The sequence below is a fragment of the Zootoca vivipara genome, chromosome 3 (assembly GCF_963506605.1).
Source record: "Zootoca vivipara chromosome 3, rZooViv1.1, whole genome shotgun sequence".
In the NCBI taxonomy this organism is placed as follows: domain Eukaryota; kingdom Metazoa; phylum Chordata; class Lepidosauria; order Squamata; family Lacertidae; genus Zootoca; species Zootoca vivipara.
Window position 1 is genome coordinate 93,247,663 of NC_083278.1, and position 23,181 is coordinate 93,270,843.

Genomic DNA, 23,181 nt, shown 5'->3' on the forward strand with positions numbered 1-23,181 from the left:
TTAGTGAACCAACAAATAAATAATTTGCTTTGTTTGTTTAAAGTTAAGACAGGGCGGGGGGAACATAATAAGGAGGTGGAGCATCCAAAATTGGGAAATATATAATGGTAGATTTGGAAAGGTGGTGAATGTCAACATGCAAATAAATGTATTGACTGATAACGAACACTATACAGTATTTACACAGCAAAAATATATTTTCCAGGTTAGCAGTTTAAATATTCTAATAACAAATAATTGTTCCATAAGTCACTTATTCTGACAGCAGTCATCTCCCTTGAGGGGATGATCATATGTTCTGAAACAGCATGAAAGTCTGTTTCTTTTACATTATATTTTCCCGGAAATAGTAGAGGTGGAAGATGGGACTTCCAGTATCTGAAGGAAGATAACTAGGCACAGTATCATCACTATTAGAAAATGGTACAGGAGTTGTAGGGTCATATTAGCAAGAGCTGTGCATCCACTGCCACCAGTTTGCATTAGTATGAGTGACACCTGTCCCATCAATCAAGGGGACCATGGCTTCACAGATGGAGAAGCAACAATCGGCTGAATTACACACTTGGTTTAATTCATCTCATTGTTTTCCTACAAATCTAAAGGGTGCTCATTCTGCTTCTGGAGTTGAGGTAGAAGCACAAGATGGGCTCAGGTGTAGTATGTGCTTGTATTTTTCTGTTCTGCCAGAGGTATTAAGCAAAAGAAGCTGGGATGCATGGGATGGGGGGCAATCACACTCCACAGCTTTTGCCTTCTGTGGAGCAAGGAGTATGCACTTTGTAATCAAATTTAATATTAAGCATTTCGATTGCATATGCTCTCTCCATAGTTCAAGTGGTTGCTTTCTATGTTTACTAACAAACAATAAAAATGAATTAAAGGGAATTAGCAAGCCAAGAGCATGATAAAAAGCAATGCCTATAGAGAAAATGTGTGTTCAATGTCAAAGAAGACTCACGCACCATGAAATCATACCAGTATACTGGGATGCCATTATAATGAGGGACGTAGACCAGGGATGCTAATACCTAATGCCTCTTGTTCCAGGCCTCTTGTTGCCTTGCTGCCACTCACTTTTTGTCTGGTATGTTTCTGGCATGTTTTTATAGAGGGACCCTTTTCATGATTGCAGTTTGAGGATACACACTGCTGGCATTTTTGTGTCGCCAATGTCAAGCAGTAAACCTGTGGCATGTTGAAATCAGTCAACAGTTCTTCGAAGATACAGCTTATGTTTGATTGTGTGTAAATACAGTTAGTTAGTTGGGTTTATCTGATAGCCTGGCAGAAAGAGAGAGAAGCAGGACAAACTGTTTTCAGTAACTGCGCTGTTCATACACCTGATAAGACTGAGAGTGCTTTCGGCTGCTGATATGCTTTGAATAAGGAAAGAATAATCACTTCCACTGGCACCAGCTTATCAGGAATGGAGCAAAATGCCAACACTTTTACATTAGCAAAAGTAAATGTTTTAGACATGTCATGCCTTTTTTCCATTTAAATTGAATAGTAGGGTGCTTGTGAGTATGCAGTAATGAAGGGGAGGACTTATTACCTTGACTAAAGTGCAGGTGAATATATTGAGAAAGAAGCCCTTGGCAACAACAACAGCTCTTTTGATAAGTGGACTACATCTATTTCAAGCGTTCTTCAGAAAATTTCAGCATCTTTATCCATTCTATTAAATGTGTGTCCTAATCTTAGCAGGGAGCACATACTTTATATTCTGACATAGCCATCATTGTTTTCAATAATGTGAGACCAGAAATTTAATCATTGCTATAATGTAGAGCTAAAAGTCATATAATATTGCGATCTTTCCCAATATAATTATTTTGTGGTGGTTTTTAAAGCAAAACAAAAGTCTTTTAGTTTATAAAAAAATAAAATGCAATGAAATAAAGAGAAGTATATAAGCAGCTGTCTAAAAAAATTAGTTTCCTACCATAATGTCAGGTCTAATGTAAATCCTATTGAGTTCAATGGGCCTTATTCCCAGATTAGTGCGTGTAGAACTGCAACCTTAAACTCTCAATATACGTATATTCAATACACGTATAGTGATATTAATACCATCACTTAAGTGGACAAAAACAACACATACTTGGTAAGACATTGTTTGAGATTTGACTCATTTTATATACAATTAATTAAAGTATATATAATATTTAGCATTACAAGCTGCTGTTTTAGTTGATCCTTTCAGTTGATCCTTAGGGAAGTATGTTGTTTTGAGGCTGTTCTAATATCATACTTTAAACATGATTATGCTTCTCTTCCTGTATGCAGATAACTTTGATGCGCTCAGGTTGATAAATGGTACTATAAACCACAGTTGATTGATTTGGGATTTTTATTCATTATCCTCATTGAGATCACTGTCGCCCATTTGTGTCAATAGCATTCGATTAATCGAGACACCCTTGTTCTGTACCTTTAACTGAGAGTGGAACTTTTAAGAGCAAAATGTTGACAAGCTGATAAATGGCCCCAACTGTTCTCGTTTCAATAGGCTTTTTGTATGGGCAAATATATATTTCATTGGCAAGTTTATTTTCACAATTTGAGACTTTCATTTAGAGGAAAGGTCTTCAGTTTAAGGTTTATCAAATTTTAGGTAAAGACAACTGGCTCCATTTGTGTGTAAAATAATTTAAGTACTTACTGGAGGCAAACTTCATGCTTTAAGAGCTGTTGCTCAGAGGTTTCATTCTTCTGCAAAGATGTCAACTGTAAATATAAAAATGCATCACTGAAAATGTAATGGTTTAAAGATTCAAACTGAAATAAAAATTTCTGCCTGGGGAAAACACTGCAATCAAAATAAAGTAGTCTTATCTCCTCCTGAAGCAGGCATATTTGGAAGCAGTGCTGGAAGGCAGCAGGGCACACCACTGTTTTCTTTCAGCCACTAATAACATTGCCTGGAAATCAACAATATTACTCCAAACCACAAATACTAAATTATCGGTAAGTTACTATTGCCAATGACGTGGATAAACGTGTAGCTGTACAGCCTTGCCCATGTCATTGAAGTATGATTAAACTGTTCTGAAATGGTAACTTTTGGGCTTTCAGAATGCCTTATTCTTTTAAAATCTCTGTGGTTTTTTTTAAAAAAAGTTGCAAAAGATTGTAAATTTTGTAATTGTAGGTCTGGAGTTTAAGCAGCAATCACAGCAGCAGAGATTTTTGGGTGTGTGATACATCCAAGTGTGCCTTCTGGAAACCTTTTATTTGACCCTCCCATCAGCTGTGTATGAGCTGATGGAAAGTTCACTGATTTCACTTTAAAAGGCTGGCTGGCTACAGATTAGACCATGGGATGAAAGGCTAGGAGCTGGCTTATGGCTTCTCTGTTGCTGCTGCTGCAGTGTGACTTGGAAAGAGGCTGCGCAGATACTGCTCTGCCCCCTGTGCAGACTACAGTAGAGACATTACATCAGGGATGATGACATAAGTCATCTGGTCTCCAGTCTGCAATGCCATGGACAGTGCGACTGCTGTGAAGTCAGTGCTCATCTACCTCAGGAAAAGAGGACCATGTGGAAGTAAGTGAGATGAAAGCAGCCCCATGGCTGCAGAAACAGGCTATATAGGCAACAGTCCTCAAAGGAGAAGGTCTAAAATTAGATGCTTGTCTCACTTTCCTGCGACTGTGGTCCTACAACTTGGAGAAGGGATGTAGCTCAGCGGTAAAGGACATTATTTGCATGTAAAGGACCTAGTTTTAGGAAAGGGTCGTAGCTTAGTGGTAGAGCACCAGCTTTGCATTCAGAAATTCCCAGGTTCATTCTCTGGCATTTCCCGCTAGAACTGGCAATATCCTTGTCTGAAACCCTGGAGATTTGCTAACAATCATTGTAGTTAATATTGAACTAAATGCACCAAGTAAAAGTGACTTTTGTAACTTCCTAAGTTTTGTGGCAAAGCATAGATGCAGGGATAAATAGGCTCCTATGCATTTATTCTTCAGTCTCAGGACAGTGCTCTTAACATGTGCTAGGCAGACATTAGGGTCAGATTTGACCGGGCCTCGTTAGCAGAGAGTAAATGGGCAAGATAGAACATCTATAGTAGCTACCAAGGTATTGCACAAATAATGGGCATAAAGGCTGTCACGAGAAAGAGCGAGAGAGCGCTGAGAAACAAATTGGTATGCTAAAGGTGGTATCTATCCAGTACTTAAAATATACTGTTTAGAGATGTAATGTTATTATAAAGTGGGGGGAAAGGAGATGTAATGTTACACTTTTTAGTGGAAGGGGTTGATGCTTGACAGGAAAATTATGTTTTCTTGTGGTATTGATTTAGGTTGCAATCTTAGGCATATTTACTAGGGAGGACCAACTGAAAAAAAACAAGATTTCCATGGGCCTGCACTGTTAAGTGCTTAAACTTATAAAGCTATATAAAATTTTGGCCTGTAGATCTATTTTCAATGGATCATGCTGAAGATGGGAGGTAATAATACTTTTAGTTCTCTGTGTGTATGTATGTGTTTGCAGGTTCCAGAAACTTACAGGGCTAGCTGAGAAGAATGGTCTCTTGATCGCGCATGTGGGCACACATATCACACTCTCTCCTCCTTACACTTTAAATGTCAGTGTTCTAATTGGCACTGAAAACGATTCCAATTTTTATGTGGGGTTTGCATATTTATAACACTGCATATTTATATGGGGTTTGCACTTTCAGTGCCATTCTTCATTCTTTATTCAAACCACCGCAAGCAAAATCAGAACTCATCCGGTTGAGTTGTATGCAAATGTCCTTACAAAAATTCCCTATAAGTAGGAGGGAATTTACTAAGTTTATATCTGGTAGAAATGTTCTTCTTGTCGCGGGTCAGAATGTATGTGGCCTTTACAACATGGGGGTAGATACTTAAGTTATTTTTCCTTATGTAGAATGGAATGTATACCAAATGTATTTAATTTTTTTATATATAATAGTAGCAAATATGTTGGTTTTTTTAGAAAAAGTTTTAAAAGGTATTTCGTTTTGCTGAAAAATGTGTGCAAGCCCCTACACACTATAGGAAAAGTACCTGAATGTGAATCATGGCGATTTTAGAAAGCTTTTAAAACTCAGATTAGCTTTTGTTTTGGGTTCAGTAGGGCGACTTTTGTTGATGGTCTAGGTGGGGTTAGCAGAGATTCACTTAAAGCAGCACAAGCCATAAACTATCGGCAGGCTACTAGTCGGTAGCAGGTGTGAACAACATAAAACAGGATTAACACTGAACCAAAGTGTGCACTAAAAACAGAAGCCCTGCCTTGCTTTTACAAGGACAGTCAAACAGAAACACACTGTCACCATGCACACTCTATTTACTAAACACTGTCCAGTGGGCTATGTCAATGGTCCTGTTCAGCTGCTTCTCATATTCAGCTCCTCTACCTTTATGTATGTTTTCCCTTGAATAGCCTAGATTTATTTAGCATTTTGTTTTATGTGCACCCAAGGATATGCTTTCAGCACTTCAAAAATAAGTAATAACGCATTTTTGTTATTCCTCTATTATTTTCAAAAATAATAAAATTTCTTTTTGTCCGGAAGGAAGTTCATGAATTTATAAGTATGTTCTTGCATTCAAAGGAACTCTGGTGTCATTCCCGTCTTGCCGAAGTTTGAGGGTAGGGTGGGAGAGCAGAAGTGGTGTTTTTAGGGGCAAGGCAGCTTGAGCCATGGGACTCAAAAGAACCAGGTACGTGAAATGGAATGGTGAAGGGTATAGAAGTTACATTCTTTACTTCCAGCACTAGTATAAACTAAAATGAAAACTTAAATGACAAAACTAAGGTCTTCAGACTGAACACGTAATGTAGGAAATGGAGATAGATAGGAATGCAGTCTCTTATGTATGACTTTGATAGTTTTAATGTCCTATTGTTATAAATAGGCTTTGAAAAAGAAGACGGTGATGCTTTTTTTTTAGTTATTTTAGTGTCTATATTTTATGCATCAGTACACAGCTTTAGAAGCATTATCTTAAACAAAAAGGCAGGACTTGGTATGGGAATTGAATAAAAGTGGATCTTAGTAGACGTATAGTTGTCCTAAGGGTTACCAGCTTCCACTCTTCCCTTACCTCAGTTGCATTGCAGATGAATAAGGGGGTCTACATTTTTGCCCTTGTTATCTAGAATATCAATGTGACAATTTCTGAGTCGGCTTCATTGCTCCCCAGTAATAAATTGGTATTTTATCCGACCTGAGCAATTTAGTCTCTTAGTAAAATGTGTATTTAAGGTGAGAGAGTATTAATAAATAGCCTATGTAATTTCCTCTCAGCACAGGAATGTCTAAGCTGGCTCAGTTTTCTTGACAACCTCAGAGAAAACCACACACACAGCACAGTATTCATTTGAGCACCTGAATATATTGAGAGATTTTGGAAAGTGCCCGGCTATCTTGTGTAGGTGCTTGGTAACAAAGCAGCTAGGTTTTCAAAATTGCTGTGCACCCTGCAGCTCCCATTGAGAAAAGTAGGGGGTGCTGGGTTTCAGCGTCTTTGAAATTCTGACCCCAATTGTAGCAGCTGTGCACTTTGGTGAATTATGGTATCTAGATTCAATATAGCTAATTTAAAAGTGCAGCTCTTTTCCCACCAAGCAGAAACATTTTCTGCTGCCTTTTGGAAAACGGCATTGGGGCATAATAATTATTTTTCAGATACTATGTTGTCCTGTTTCCCCCTGTGTGCATGCATGCACAAACATGAATGTGCATACTTCTGAACATAATTATGGTTAAACAGATTTATTTGAAGCGATAACAATTTCTGATCTAAAGGTGCTGTCCTAAATCCACTTGCTAGTAAATCACATTGAATTCAGTGGATTTATACTTTTGAGTAAACATGTATAGGATTGCCCAGTACACACATGGCAGAATTTATATTAAAAATCAAGTACAATTTATCAGAGCATACACTATGTTAAACATTTCTGAAGTGCATTTATGATTTTGGAGAAAAAACTTAATACATTTCATAGTACACTTAAACTAAAGGTTCACTGATATTGTTCTTCTGTTACAAAGTGATATCCCAGAAGCACAGTGACCTGTATAAATGTGTTCATGATTGTGTTCCTATTTCCTTCAAAAAGTGAGCACCACACAGGCACAACTGAAATTTTGAAAGCCCCACTGGGAATGTTATTGAAGGGCATGATATAAATCCCTTAAATAACTAGAATTTGGGAGAAGAGGACAACTTGAAGTTTATTCTTGAATTTCCAGCCCCATAAAGGTATTTTCAGAAGGTATTTTATACAAACACATATCTTAAATGCTTGTGAAATTGTAACGGCAATAATATTTTCTGTAAGCTAAAGCATTCTGCTAAAAATGGTTGCTTTTAATCACATTGCCTCACCTAGACCAGTGCTCTTTACTGGTTAATGCATTGAAAGTCTTCCTGTGCCTCAAATTGTTTCTCTATTCAAATTGGAGGAAGGAGGTGATGGCACACACAAATTGACTTACTCCTCCATTGTGGGTGCCATGAGCACATCTGCATTTCTGGATTGGGGTTAAAATATGGAACCCAGACCCACTTACTTTAAAAGATATCCCCCACCCCACCAAATAAAATACATGATTTTTTGCATAGGTTTTATTTGATTATTAAGCTGTAATGTGGTTAGGTGGGACCCAGGTGGCGCTGTGGTTAAACCACTGAGCCTATAGCTTGCTGATCAGAAGGTCGGCGGTTCGAATCCCTGTGACGGGGTGAGCTCCCGTTGCTTGGTCCCAGCTCCTGCCAACCTAGCAGTTCGAAAGCACGTCAAAATGCAAGTAGATAAATAGGAACCGCTACAGCGGGAAGGTAAACGGTGTTTCCGTGTGCTGCACTGGTTTGCCAGAAGCGGCTTTGTCATGCTGGCCACATGACCTGGAAGCTATACGCCGGCTATCTCGGCCAATAATGCGAGATGAGCGCGCAACCCCAGAGTCGGTCACGACTGGACCTAATGGTCAGGGGTCCCTTTACCTTTACCTTTAATGTGGTTAGGTAATAGCACTACTTAGATAATAATAAACAGAGTATATCTTTTGTTTGTAGCCACTGTCCTTTGCACTGAGTATTGGATGTTGTACTGGAAAGTTCATTTATTTTCATTAATGTCCCTTTGGAGGGGTGCATGGGAAGCAAGTTACCATATGGAAAGACAGCCTAGTGAGTATAAATTCAAGCAACCTGGAACTTATTTGGATATATAAATAGTATCTGTAACCCCCCCCCCCCCGCCCAAGCGACATACAGTGGTACCTCGGTTTAAGAACAGTCCGGTTTAAGAACAATTTGATTTACAAACTCCGCAAAACCGGAAATAGTGTATTGATTTGAAAACTTTACCTCGGTCTAAGAACAGAATCTGAACGGTGGAAGGGCACTGGCGGCGGGAGGCCTCATTAGGGAAAGTGTGTCTCGGTTTAAGAACGGTTTTAGTTTTCAGAACGGACTTCTGGAACGGATCAAGTTCGTAAACCGAGGTACCACTGTATAGCAGCTTGGAGACTATGACATGGGTTACACCCTTCTGATTCCCAGGTACTTTGTCTGAATATCAACCACTATGACTGCTATTTGGGTTTTCTAACCATAGGATCTCCTGCTATCATGAGTAGATATGCCCTAATATATATTTGTGTTACTATTTTTATTACATCCTGTCATTCCTTTTGAAGTAGCTCAGGACAACAAATATAATCACATGGCCTATAAAAATATCCTATATTACCATATTGGAATTGGAGAAAATTGTTGACAGAAATTGACCCCATATCAATTCTCTAAAACTGTATGTGCAGGCACATACAAATTTGCATGCTGAACATCTTATTTTAGGAAGAGTTGTGTGTAACTTGAAAGTCTGCATTGGTAACTTGGGTTGACCAAATAAAGATTTTACTGTCCTATATTTTGTTTTAAAGGTAATTGGCACCTGATATCATCACTGGCTATAGCTGATGAAATCATTCTTGAACTCTTTCTTTTTCTGCCTTGGCATTAAAAGTGAACAGGGCCTTAAAGGTTCAGGGCCTTGACCAGTGCTCCTAAGGGTATAAAAGTTTGCATGCTTATCTGAAGCTTATCCAAACTGCTTAACCTCTCTGGCCTCAAAATCAGTCTGGAAATCCTTGGAGAGCAGACTGTCTCGCGAGATCTTAAATAGAACTTTCTGTGTGCCAGGTCAGAAATATATCAAGGGTTTTAAATAGGATTTCAGTGATTTTTTCTTCTCTTCCCATCATCACAGCTTTTTCCTTATTCTTTGCAAAACATTTGTACACATTTTCTCCAAGTGCTGTTGTCAATTTAGATCAGATCATTATCAATTTAGATAATTATTAATATAGACAAACGCTGTCAAATTCCTGTTTTATGCAATCCAAAATGGTTATTTAAATCTGTAAGTTGCACAACCTTGCAATGTTTCTTACAAATTATAGCAAACTCTTATTCTGCTTATAGGTAGGTAGCTGTGTTGGTCTTATTCTGCTGTTCTGACCAACTAGAATTAGTATTTATTTAGTGAGCAAAGAGAATGAGATAAGTTACTGTGTCAGAATATCAGGATAGTGACTACACTTTAAAAACCTGCTATACAGAAAGTGCCGTTAATGACACAAGGTAACTAGTGTCTGCATTGATGTAAGAATGGTGTACTTCAGAGGACAGAAAGTATATAAACTCCAGGGGGCTGGACAAATAGATTGTACCATTGGAATGCAAGAAAGAAAAGTAGAACGAAAACAAGTAGAAAATTATATGAAGAAAATACTTTGTATGTACTGTATTGCTGTATCCATTGGTTCCAGTAATTTTAAGACTCCAAACTGGTAATGTAATAAAATTTCCATAGTATGTACCTTGAAGCTGAAAGTTAGGCTAAATTCAGTACACCTAAAACTGTCAGTAATATGGCTTCAGGCAAAAACTCAGAACGGTTCTTTAAGTAATCAGTTGACATCACCAAATGCATAATGGTTTGCGAATGGTGAAATGGAGTTGCGGCTTAGTTTGTACATCACATATTTCAGTAACTATTCGTGCTCTAGGAATGGCTTATTTATCACCTCCTATATCACACCTGTTTCTAAGCCATGTGCCAGTAAAAAAAAGGGGGGGTGGACGAGGGCTTATTTGAGAAGATCGATACATCCCATGATGATTTTTTTTTTTTTTAACAAACTGCATTTGGTTAGAAAATGCAAGTGAGCAGCTGGCTATTTATTTAACTCATTCCCATAGTTTTGTACATAGATTCTCTTCCTCCCCTTCCCCCTTTCTTGCATAGCACTTTCTGCTACACTGATGATAATGTACCTGGAAGGAAAAAGCAGTGCAAGCCGAGGCAGCCAGCGTCAGACAGGGCGGTCTGCCATCTGTCCCACCTGCTGCATTCATGTGTCCATCTGGTTACTGCAATTGCTCATTGCAAGCTTCAACAGAAGAATGTTCAGCCTGAAAAGGAGGCAGTGTGAATTATTTAGGTACCTCTAGTGTAAATAAAGAAAGGGAAATAGAAGGTGGGGAGTTGAGGGCTGGATGGCTTAGGAGAGGCAGTGAGCCTCTCTCACTCCTGGGTGCTTTGGAATGCCTTAATGCATGAGAGCATTTGATTTGCATATAGATTTAGATGTATAGATGATTACAAAGCCAATGAGTTTTATCTAGATTTAGATAGCCTGGTTTGCCCATAAAATATAGCCTGTTTTCGGGAGGAGAACCTTTTGGGACTTTTAGCCTAAGTGGAGCTGATGAAATCTAATGCTTAGAAGCATTAATTTAGCAGAAATAAAATATTTCCCTTTTTAAGAGCTTTTGGTGCCCTTTGTTAACCACGAGTTTATAAGTGCTAGAACATCTCGGGAGGTTTATACAACATGTGCTGTTTTCAGACAACCATGACTACCAGTACGTATATTGTAAAATTCATTTGGAAAGGAGTATATTTCTCTTGCTTGTCCATGGTAATTAAAAATGTTTTATTTCTGCCCTTTCCATTTTTAGATAGTTTTCTATTAATAGATTTACAAGTGCTTGACATGAAAACAAATAAATCCAGGTACAAAATTGTTAAAATTGATTATTAATGGTAAAGCATACCTTACACCTGGATATGGTTTGGATGTATGTACATATATGTAATGGAGACTACTTACGCAGACAAGGGAAAAGTGAAGCACACTATTTAGCAAAATAGGTAAAGTCAATATATTTTTGTCTGCTTTTAGAATTCAGAAAGAAATCTTGGATGACTTAAGGTCACCTTTATTGCAAATGCTTTTTTCCCCTCCCCCTAAAAACACCCCTTATAAAAAGCGAAATAGCTGTGTATATTTGGCATGTTAGTTTTATCTGGAATGCTTTTAAAAACACAACTCTTCAATTTTTTAATAGATACAAACTTTTATTTTATGTAATGCAATTTTTATGACGCAGAAAATGAAGAGAGCCCAGGTGTCAAATTTCTGTGAGAGGGAAGTATTTTCAATTCCTCAGCAGTCTCCACCTTAGTTTAATTTTATTTGACTTTTAGCATAAAATCAGAACTTTCATAAGATGTATCTTTAAAAAGGTCTAGGGTTAGGTATTATTGTTTTGCCTAGTTTTAGAACTAGGAAAGTTCTTTCTATATGAGGTGCTTAGCTGCTTCTCTAATATTTGCATGAAATTCGGCTGCAGCCTTCAAGGGGATTTGATTGGATTCTTTAAGGTTAGTCCCTGTCAAACCTAGTAAATTCAATTCTCATGCAAAACTATTTTAATGTCTTTTTCAAGCCAATAACCACTATTAGGACAGCATCATATACTTGCCGTAGAATATTTATGGTACTAGATCGTTCTATTGGCATGTGGAGCAAACCAGTAATCCACTTGCATTATTCTAAATTAAGATTCTATATTGTTTACATTCTGTGCTGGGCAACTTAAACCAGTTTTATCAGTAAAACATATGAATACCTGCCATTGGGCTTATATCAAAAAAGCCACACATTTGTTTTCTTCCTACACTGCACTGAATGGAATTGATGTAAAGCCTTTGAGCAATTCGTTAAATTCCTAGGCTTTTACTATTCTATACAATTATTTTGAGTTTCTTAAGGCTCAATTATGTGGCTCCTATGTGCTAACAAGTAGGAGGACACTTGTGTCTTGAGTGTCATCACCAGGGATTGGCATTGGCCTAGCAGTGCCTTTAAAATTTAGTATGCGGTGCAGAAATGTGCCTGACATGGTAGGGCAAACCCTTGCTTCGTCCCCAAAATGCCTGAAGTTTAGAAGTTAAATGCATTTCAAATGAAGGGGCTCATGTAATGTAAATCAGTTTAACTTAATGCTGTCTTGGGCATTCTGCAACAGAGGTTCTGAGACTGCAAGACACTTAACAGGAAGCAAGCTCTTTTGAAATAAATTATATCTAACTAATTCTCACTATATAACTGCCACGCAGAGACTATTTGATACTGTTTCCATATGATAGCAGTTCAGCTCAGGGAGGTGTTTTATATGAGCTAGCTTAGTCACCATTCATGTTTGTCCCCACTGTATAGTTTGCTTTCATGTCACTGCCAGACATTTCTGGAAGCCACTTTAGGTGGCATGGAGACAAACCATGTGGCGGGGCCAATCTTCATGCTGTGCCAGTGCGCACACAAAGGCTTGCTGTGTAGAGGAGCAGTCATGTACAGGCAGTTTCAAGTACCCTCCATGTGTATGCCAAAATTATCCCTTATTTCCAGCTTGCATGATTTTTCCAGCACCATTAGTGTACCAGGTGCTTTATAGCACAATAATTTTAAGAAAGGTCCCTGCCCCAATGAACTTACAAACCCAAGCTTCTCAGTGTCCAGATGCCAGAGATGTGGATGGAAGAAGCAAGTGGGATGAAATCAAGCCAATTCGCTCAAGCATACTTATTGTTCAAAAGTTGTGAACTGAGCAGGAAGGGCCTTCTGAAACAGGATTGTAATTTTTTCCTCAGAAATTAATCCCTGTTCATTCTACGCATTCTAACCAATAAGATTATTACCAGCTGCAAGTATGCTAGAACTGTGAATGACGTTTTTACTCAGGCTTCCATCTAGAAACAATTTATAAGCTAATGCAGCCAGTTGGACTTGTACTAAAAGCTAGCTTTTAATTTTGATGTCTGATCACATTAATGTGGCTATTTATGGCATTATTTATTAATTATATGGGTAAATAGCATCCATGTCACTACTTAATAACATTACGCAGGGTGCTCCATTATCTCCATTCCACAGAAGGTTACAAATGGCAAGCATTTTCCCCACCCACCCCAATTTGTTAGTATTTGGAGATAGAAGGGAGGATAAGTAAAGAAAGCTGTCCATATGTCTGGTCTGGATTTCAATTTGGCAGATGCCTCAACATATTTTGGTAAGAAGATTGTTACGGTTGACTTTCTATAGTGTAGTATGTCCTAAGATGTGTGAGTTATATCTGTTGTTGTCAAATACTCCTTTTGGAAAGAAAGCTTTCTGCAACAGAGTTTCTTTAAAGCACAGCAGTTCGAAAGCATGTCAAAGTGCAAGTAGATAAATAGGTACCACTACAGCGGGAAGGTAAACGGCGTTTCCGTGTGCTGCTCTGGTTCGCCAGAAGCGGCTTAGCCATGATGGCCACATGACCTGGAAGCTGTACACCAGCTCCCTCAGCCAGTAAAACGAGATGAGCACCGCAACCCCAGAGTCTGTCACACTGGACTTAATGGTCAGGGGTCCGTTTACATTTTACTCTTGCTCAGATTTCAATTAATTCAAGAATATGGCAATTTCACTAAGAAACTAATTTATATATGTGTCTACCAACAGAGACAAGGAGCCTGAAGTCCTACAGTTGTTGGACTACAGCATCCAATCCTCTCTGACCATTAGTCATGCTGGCTGGTTGATGGGAGTTCAACAACATATTGTGTTGCATATTATGGTGCCCCCCTCCCTGGCACCACAATATGCAAGTAACTAAAACTGGGAAAGGAAGGAAAAGTTGGTTTAATAAAGATACCACTTGGCTTTCTGTTCTTGCATTTGCTGCTTAGTGTTAGCTATCTTTGAATGAAAATTCACATGGAGAGAGTGGGATATGGGGGAAATTAATTTTTAAGGGAAACCTAATGATTGTATTACCTCAAATGACACACTTGTTCCTGAGCTTCAGCAGGACAAATGAGTCATATTAAAAATTGGTTTGGGAAGCCTTGCATAGGACCTGCATTTCCCTTTTACATATTGCATCTCTGTCGCTGCCAGTCTCTTACTTTTTGTAATTGCCTAATTCCCTTTTCAAAAATTAGTGAGCTGTATGAGGAAAACGTACTTTGTCCATATTTGAGTCCACTTAAAATGTGCTATTACAAGGTGAATCCTGGGAACTTGAGAAGATACAGATATCCATAAACAATGACAATTTTATTTCTGATTACAGTCATACTTCGGTTTAAGTACACTTCGGTTTGAGTACTTTCAGTTTAAGTACTCCGCAGACCCGCCTGGAACGGATTAATCCACTTTCCATTACTTTCAATGGGAAAGTTTGCTTCAGGTTAAGTATGGACTTCCGGAACCAATTACAGTCATACCTTGGGTTAAGTACGCTTCAGGTTGAGTACTCTGCGGACCCATCTCGAACGGATTAATCCACTTTCCATTACTTTCAACGGGAAAGTTCGCTTCAGGTTAAGTACAGACTTCCGGGACCAATTGTGTACTTAAACCAAGGTACCACTGTAGTCTCTTTATTTGGGTTTTAAAAGCTACAAAGTTCAGGTTGAGAAATTGAAATTTAAAGTGCCTACTAGCATGTAGAGATGTTAGGGTCCCCATGAGGCATGATCCTCCAGTGAACATTTCCAAACACACATACAGCCAGCGCAGTAACTAAAGTATTCCACACACTTTGGGAATGCTTGAAAAATGGCATCTTCAGAAGAGCAGTGGAGAATGCAATGGCGACTCTTCAGAAAAATATCACTTTATCTGTTTCAAGCAAGTTTCCTGAAAAAAGGGTAGATCATCTGATTTTTCCACATGAGCTGATATTTTATTTATATGATCCGACATATTGGAAATGATTAATTCATCATTAATTCATTAATTCATCTTGCTACTGTAAATTTGCTGAACATATAATGAAACTGCAATAATACAAATTGGAGAACAGAATGTTTTGTTTCTTAAAGAGTCTGCCCACAGTTCTTGCCAAGTTAATCTGAATTTTAAAGAGAAAATCATTTAAATGAGAAGCCCATTCCAGATATTCATATCTTTGCTAAACTGGGGGAACATCAAACCATGATTTAGTATCCTAACCTGTTCCAAAGCTGCTAACCATAGTTTCCTGGTTCATATGACATTGGAAACTGGTTAATTAGAGGTTTCATGGTTTAACTGCAGCTCATGCAAAGGAAGGAGTGAAAGGACTGCATGTGCAGGCAAAGGAGCCATAGGTATCTCAGCTTATTAAGCCTTTATCACCCCAAAGCAGCTAGGAAACTGTGGAGTGGACTTTAGCTTCAGTGGAGGGAAAGCAGATGAAAGAGCCTGTATGAAATTACTCCTACCCCCCTAACCCCGGATTGGATTGGAATGATACATTTATTTTATTTTCAGTGCAGACTGATTGAGTGAATTTGTTTAAATTAAATAACTACAGGCCATCCTGGTATAACATAGAAGTTAGAAATGGGATCCCCAAAGGAGACCATCAAAGGCAAGCATTCCTAGTAATGCCTGAAGTAGTTTCCTGCTTATATCTGTAGGCTGGTTTTCACTTCAGGACAGTGGTACCTTGGGTTACAAACACTTCAGGTTACAGACTCCGCTAACCTGGAAGTAGTACCTTGGGTTAAGAGCTTTGCTTCAGGATGAGAACAGAAATCGTGCTCTGGCGGCGCGGCGGCAGCAAGAGGCCCCATTAGCTAAAGTGGTACCTCAGGTTAAGAACGGTTTCAGGTTAAGAACGGATCTCCGAAACGAATTAAGTGTATAACCATAGGTACCACTGTGTTCAGATATTTTAAATGCATTTTGCTTAATAGTGTCTATTTGGGGATTTTGCTCTAACAAAACAGGGATGCTCATTGCAAGGGATGCTATTCCTGTCGCAGGGTTTGAGAGTGTATTGAGGGAAAGCAGCATTAGCTGTGGCCCTGTGGTGCTCATTTTATAGTATTGCCTGTCCATCTGTCCACTGGAATGAGCCACTTATCATGCTTCTAGGTTTCTCTCTTTCAACTTTAAGAATTATGAAAGGAAAATTCCAATTTTTCCTGTCCCTTTGTGACAGGTAGACTGAAGATTGTGGCCATTTGGATTAAAAACATATCCATCACCACCAGGCGACAGGTTATTATTATGTCTCCTTTGAATATATGAATTTCATCCGCTATGTATTGGAAGTCTAAGAATGCCAACTTTTTATATAAATAATTATCTTGCCAGTGATGTACTGCATACTGTTGCCATATTTTTTTCACTTTTACGGCATTCTTGGCCTTATCACCTATAACATAAATCTTAAGCTTTCATATTTAATAAAAACCTTTAGACTAGCAGTCCCTCTGTAATGCAGAGTCAACCAATCACACATCATCATCTGACTATCATTTATTTGTTTTCCTGTGACAGATGTTTTAGAAGATATCTCATTTTAGGTTTGACGGCATGTTTGATACAGCCAGGCAGTGGAATAAGAGGGAAACCGTATTTATGGCCCAATTTTGACCTTGATGGTGTAGCCCTCAGTTAGGAAGTCTCCAAATTGGAGGGAGGGATGTTAGAAGAGTTACCTTCTATTATATGAATTTCTTGGGTATATGTGGGAAATAAAATGTAAACTGTTCATCTTCCATATGGAAACTAGGACGTTCTCCTGAACAGGCAGTGTTGAAGTGCACTGGAACTCTCTAGAACACTACCAATTTATTTCAGTTGTTTTTTGTGGGTAATTGAGTAGTCTGGAATGTTAGAAGATTTCATACACCTTGAGCTGCTTAGCCACCTGAGCTGCTTAACTCCTCTGGAAAATATGAATGATATTCAGCTAAGTTTTAATCAGAGTAGACCCACTAAAATTCATAAACATGGCTAAGTTAGCTCTATTAATTGCAAAAAGGTCAATTCTGAGTGAACACTTAGTTCACTGTGTCCCCCCCCCCTACTTCCCAAATATAATATAAAACTTTACTGTGGTCAGTTTCTGACAATTTAGGGACATACTTTTTGTTTCCTCTTAAAAGTTCTGGAAACATTCAGCTAGAGTATTTGATTCTTAAACTGAAATCAATGAGATTTACAGGCAATTTACTGGATTTGGCAACTGTATGCCAACCTAGTTAATGTCTCAGATCCCGATTTTTGTTTTCTCTACACAAAAAAACTCCTGATAGAATCCAGTTGGCTGGAGAGAATATTTTGGATATGCCAAGAAATAATAAAGTACAATCCCTCTAGCATTAAAAGAGCCACATTGGATGTCAGCTTATTTTTGTGTACACATAGAATATAAATACATTTGCTGGCCTAACCTTGTACCCTTTTTGAAGCAAATACTCAGTGAACATAATGAAACACTGTGCCTGAGTGATGACTACTGCATATATTTAACATTTCATTGAGGTGGGTATGTTTGAAATTGCAAGCATTTAGCTGTAATAACTATCATAGGTGGTAAAGAATAAGAGAAAATATAAACCATGCTCTTCTATTTATTTTTCAAAAAAGAAAAATATATTTATTGGCTTGTTCATTTACAAATAAACAGACATCTTGAGATTCTGTGAAGATGCTTATCATGTGAATTCACTTGCTTTATTCATATAGACACAGAAGTGAAATCCATTTATGCCAATTCCTTCCTGACCTTTGCTCTGTGAATCCAAAGGCAAAGCTCTAGCACACAGGCCAATAGCATAAATAGCTTTGAATTACACATAGTAATATGTAACTGTGAAAAGCCAAAGGTTTTATGTTTTTCTTAGGCTTTGTCAGCATGCTTGCTAAAATCCAAAAATGATGAAAAGGTTGTGTGTGTGTGTGTGTGTGTGTGTGTGTGTGTGTGTGAGTGATTCTTAAGAACAAATATATCTATTTATTTAACTATCTAGGAATTTAAATAGTGAATATTTAGAAGGCCAGACAAATGGGAATCCTTTATATTTATTTTATATAGTATGGGTTTTTTATTGACACTAGGAAGCAAGCATTGTTGACATATATTTGTGAATGCAAAGTTATAGTACACAAATTGTTTTGCTAAAAATGTACAGTAACAGCATATGGATATCATGGAATTTATTTCTTTATCAGTGAATTAATTTATTAGTACAGTATAGTCATCGGTCCTCTGTCCTGAATTTACCACCATATATTTGTATGCAATGGGACCCAGGTGGCGCTGTGGTTAAACCACTGAGCCTAGGACTTGCTGATCAGAAGGTCGGCGGTTCGAATCCCTGTGACGGGGTGAGCTCCCGTTGCTTGGTCCCAGCTCCTGCCAACCTAGCAGTTCGAAAGCATGCCAAAATGCAAGTAGATAAATAGGAACCGCTACAGCGGGAAGGTAAACGGCGTTTCCATGTGCTGCTCTGGTTTGCCAGAAGCGGCTTTGTCATGCTGGCCACATGACCTGGAAGCTATACGCCGGCTCCCTCGGCCAATAATGCGAGATGAGCGCGCAACCCCAGAGTCGGTCACGACTGGACCTAATGGTCAGGGGTCCCTTTACCTTTACCTATTTGTATGCAATCATTCCTGTTTTCCTGTACTACTGTTGTATTATACTTTGTGATGTAGTGTTAGTGGGCAATGTAAGAATATAAGTATTCTAGAGCAGATCAGGATCCGTACATCAAACTACAGTTGAAAAACAAACTATGGTTTAACATGAATGAGCTGTGTGCAAGGTCTTGCTCTTCTCGCAGCTGCGCTGCCAGGAAACAAGCCTGAGTCTGGCTTGTTGTGACATGACCCAGGCTCCTGGTTTGCTTCTCTCTGAACAAGTCACAAGTGACAACCAGTGTTTTCTCTGAATGCTACACAGTCACATTAAACATGTGTGTTTTAACTATGGCTCAATGTGATGTGTGGAGTGGGCCAATATAAGGCACCTTCATATGGTTGACAAATTTCCCTGTCCACAGCATCTGGTTCTGAGAAGGTTATTGGATGTTCCTCAGAGTTTTCTTTCCCTTGAAAAAAGTTTTTTTTTTCAAACTTGGTTGTCCTAATTCTGTACGGAAATTTTGTCCATTGTTTAAAGAAGTAGTTTGTCATCCGGAGATTAGTGCTGCCACTCCAAATAGCTATTTGCTCATCCCTTTAGTTGTAAGCTGTTATATTCAGGGTCTTGTGGTACCAAAATGCATTGAGATTGGGCTATCTTATGGCTTGTGCAGATCCCTGGCAGATGGTACGAATGGTTTTCGATTTACCCTTAGCCCAAGGGTAGCCAATGTTTGTTTATTTAAATTATTTATTTAATTGAATTTGTACACCACCTTTCATCTGAAGATCACAGAGTGAGTGGTTCACAACGTAAGAATACAAAATGAAAACACAAAAGACATGATAAATGAAAAGCAAAAGCAAAACAAACCAGTAACCCCCTCCCGCATACACATTTAAAAGGCCATATAATGGAGAAGCTCTATACAGTCAGCAAAAACATTTAAAAGGCCATATAATGGAGAAGCTCTATACAGTCAGCAAAAACAAGACCTGGAGCTGACTGTAACTCAGATCATCAGCTTCTTATAGCAAAATTCCAGCTTAAACTGAAGAAAGTAGGAAAAACCACTGGGCCAGTAAGATACAATCTGAATCAAATCCCTTATGAATACACAGTGGAAGTGAGGAACAGGTTTAAGGATTTAGATTTGGTGGACAGAGTGCCTGAAGAACTATGGATGGAGGCTCGTAACATTATACAGGAGGCAGCAACGAAAACCATCCCAAGGAAAAGGAAATGCAAGAAAGCAAAATGGCTATCCAACGAGGCCTTACAAATAGCGGAGGAGAGGAGGCAAGCAAAATGCAAGGGAGATAGGGAAAGATACAGGAAACTGAATGCAGATTTCCAAAAAACAGCAAGGAGAGACAAGAGGGTCTTCTTTAATGAGCAATGCAAAGAAATAGAGGAAAACAATAGAATGGGGAAAACCAGAGATCTGTTCAAGAAAATTGGAGATATGAAAGGAACATTTCGTACAAAGATTACCATAATCAAGGACAAAAGTGGTAAGGACCTAACAGAAGCAGAAGACATCAAGAAGAGGTGGCAAGAATACACAGAGGAATTATACCAGAAAGATATGGAGGTCTCGTACACCCCAGGTAGTGTGGTTGCTGACCTTGAGCCAGACATCTTGGAGAGTGAAGTCAAATGGGCCTTAGAAAGCACTGCTAATAACAAGGCCAGTGGAAGTGATGATATTCCAGCTGAACTATTTAAAATTTTAAAAGATGATGCTGTTAAGGTGCTACACCCAATATGCCAGCAAGTTTGGAAAACTCAGCAATGGCCAGAGGATTGGAGAAGATCAGTCTACATCCCAATTCCAAAGAAGGGCAGTGCCAAAGAATGCTCCAACTACCGCACAATTGCGCTCATTTCACACGCTAGCAAGGTTATGCTTAAAATTCTACAAGGCAGGCTTAGGCAGTATGTGGACCGAGAACTCCCAGAAGTGCAAGCTGGATTTCGAAAGGGCAGAGGAACCAGAGACCAAATAGCAAACATGCGCTGGATTATGGAGAAAGCTAGAGAGTTCCAGAAAAACATCTACTTCTGCTTCATTGACTATGCAAAAGCCTTTGACTGTGTCGACCACAGCAAACTATGGCAAGTTCTTAAAGAAATGGGAGTGCCTGATCACCTCATCTGTCTCCTGAGAAATCTCTATGTGGGACAAGAAGCTACAGTTAGAACTGGATATGGAACAACTGATTGGTTCAAAATTGGGAAAGGAGTACGACAAGGTTGTATATTGTCTCCCTGCTTATTTAACTTATATGCAGAATTCATCATGCGAAAGGCTGGACTAGATGAATCCCAAACCGGAATTAAGATTGCCGGAAGAAATATCAACAACCTCAGATATGCAGATGACACAACCTTGATGGCAGAAAGCGAGGAGGAATTAAAGAACCTTTTAATGAGGGTGAAAGGAGAGAGCGCAAAATATGGTCTGAAGCTCAACATCAAAAAAAACCAAGATCATGGCCACTGGTCCCATCACCTCCTGGCAAATAGAAGGGGAAGAAATGGAGGCAGTGAGAGATTTTACTTTCTTGGGCTCCTTGATCACTGCAGATGGTGACAGCAGTCACGAAATTAAAAGACGCCTGCTTCTTGGGAGAAAAGCAATGACAAACCTAGACAGCATCTTAAAAAGCAGAGACATCACCTTGCCGACAAAGGTCCGTATAGTTAAAGCTATGGTTTTCCCAGTAGTGATGTATGGAAGTGAGAGCTGGACCATAAAGAAGGCTGATCGCCGAAGAATTGATGCTTTTGAATTATGGTGCTGGAGGAGACTCTTGAGAGTCCCATGGACTGCTAGAAGATCAAACCTATCCATTCTTAAGGAAATCAGCCCTGAGTGCTCCCTGGAAGGACAGATCGTGAAGCTGAGGCTCCAATACTTTGGCCACCTCATGAGAAGAGAAGAATCCTTGGAAAAGACCCTGATGTTGGGAAAGATTGAGGGCACTAGGAGAAGGGGACGACAGAGGACAAGATGGTTGGACAGTGTTCTCGAAGCTACGAACATGAGTTTGACCAAACTGCGGGAGGCAGTGCAAGACAGGAGTGCCTGGCGTGCTATGGTCCATGGGGTCACGAAGAGTCGGACACGACTAAACGACTAAACAACAACAACAATGTTAATCAGCCGAATGCCTGGTTGAAGAGAAACATTTTTGCCTGGCACCTAAGGATATGTAATGATTGCAGCACGCGAGCCGCTTCAGGGACAGCATTCCACCAATGGAGAGCCACTGCAGAAAAGGCCTGTTCACTTGTTGTCGCACCTTGAACCTATCATGGGGGAGGCATGTGAAGAAGGGGCTCAGATTATGATTGCAGGGTCTGGGTAGATTCATATGGAGAGATGCAGCCCTTTAGGTATTGCAGTCCTGAGCTGTTTAAGGCTTTTTAGGTCAAAAATTGGACCTGGAAACCAATCGGCAGTTGGGCCAGGATCTGTGTAATATGCTCATGTACTGCCTTGTCCTAGTGAGCAACCTGGCTTCCAAATTCTGCATGAGCTGGATTTTCCGAACTGTCTTTAGAGGCAGCCCTACTTACAATGTATAATGTGGTCCCTTCGGATGTTATTGAACTACAACTTCCACAATCCTTGAGTATTGGCCAGGTCATTGGGAGCTGGAGTCCAACAATAACTGGTGGGCTACCTCTTCTCTATCTTTGCACTTCAGTAGGCCTTCAAAATAACACTAGAAGTTAGCATAATTAATTTCTTTTCTCTGTCTGCTTCTCTTTTTCTGGCACCAATTCAGGGAACAAGTCTTGGTTTTCCATGGTCAAAAGATGGCATCTTCCCATTTGTCCTTTTGCACTGGCATTGGGTCTCTGGGAACTAAAGCAAAACTAAACTAGAATAGCTGTCTTGAACTAGGTTATTGGATAAGTGGCTATTGGTTTATTTTAATTTATTGTGCTTTAAATAGGTGTTTTATGTGATGATTTACATTGCATGTGAATGTATTCTACCATTTGACTTAAAGATTTAGAAATGTATATAATACACAAAATCTGCTCCATGGAAGCAAGCTATTTTTTTCATTCTTTGCACTGAGCACTTTCAGTGAAAACCAGTTTAGAAATTTTGAAGTCTGACAATAAGGGCAATGAAAGGAACATCCTTAAATGATGCTTAGTTGAGTTCTAATTGTTCATGTCCCTGAAACTTTTTGTGTCATGTTTAATATAGCTCCTTTTAGGCATTCGATTGTCATCCATCTCCATTTACAGTGTGCATGTTGATGATTGTTTTCCAAACTGCATTTCTCCTCCCTTGGTGTTTTATCTCACCCATATCTTGGTTGAAGATTTTTTTTAAACTACATGAACCTTTGGGCAATTCACAGCTATACATTGTTCACACATTACTC

At 39.0% G+C, this 23,181-nt stretch overlaps 1 protein-coding gene across 9 annotated transcripts in view; it reads left to right on the plus strand.

Moving 5' to 3' along the window:
* The window catches only part of ESRRG (estrogen related receptor gamma), a 465,740-nt gene that overhangs the window by 256,720 nt on the left and 185,839 nt on the right, over positions 1–23,181 (plus strand). Inside the window, exon 1 of one of the 9 annotated variants that reach the window (XM_060272997.1) lies at positions 6–5,713. The exons of the other annotated variants lie outside the window; for them this stretch is intronic. Within the exon in view, the coding sequence (XP_060128980.1) occupies positions 5,694–5,713 (20 nt within the window). The 5' untranslated portion in view covers positions 6–5,693. Of the gene's footprint in view, positions 1–5; positions 5,714–23,181 lie in introns of those variants that run through there. 9 annotated transcript variants of the gene reach the window in all.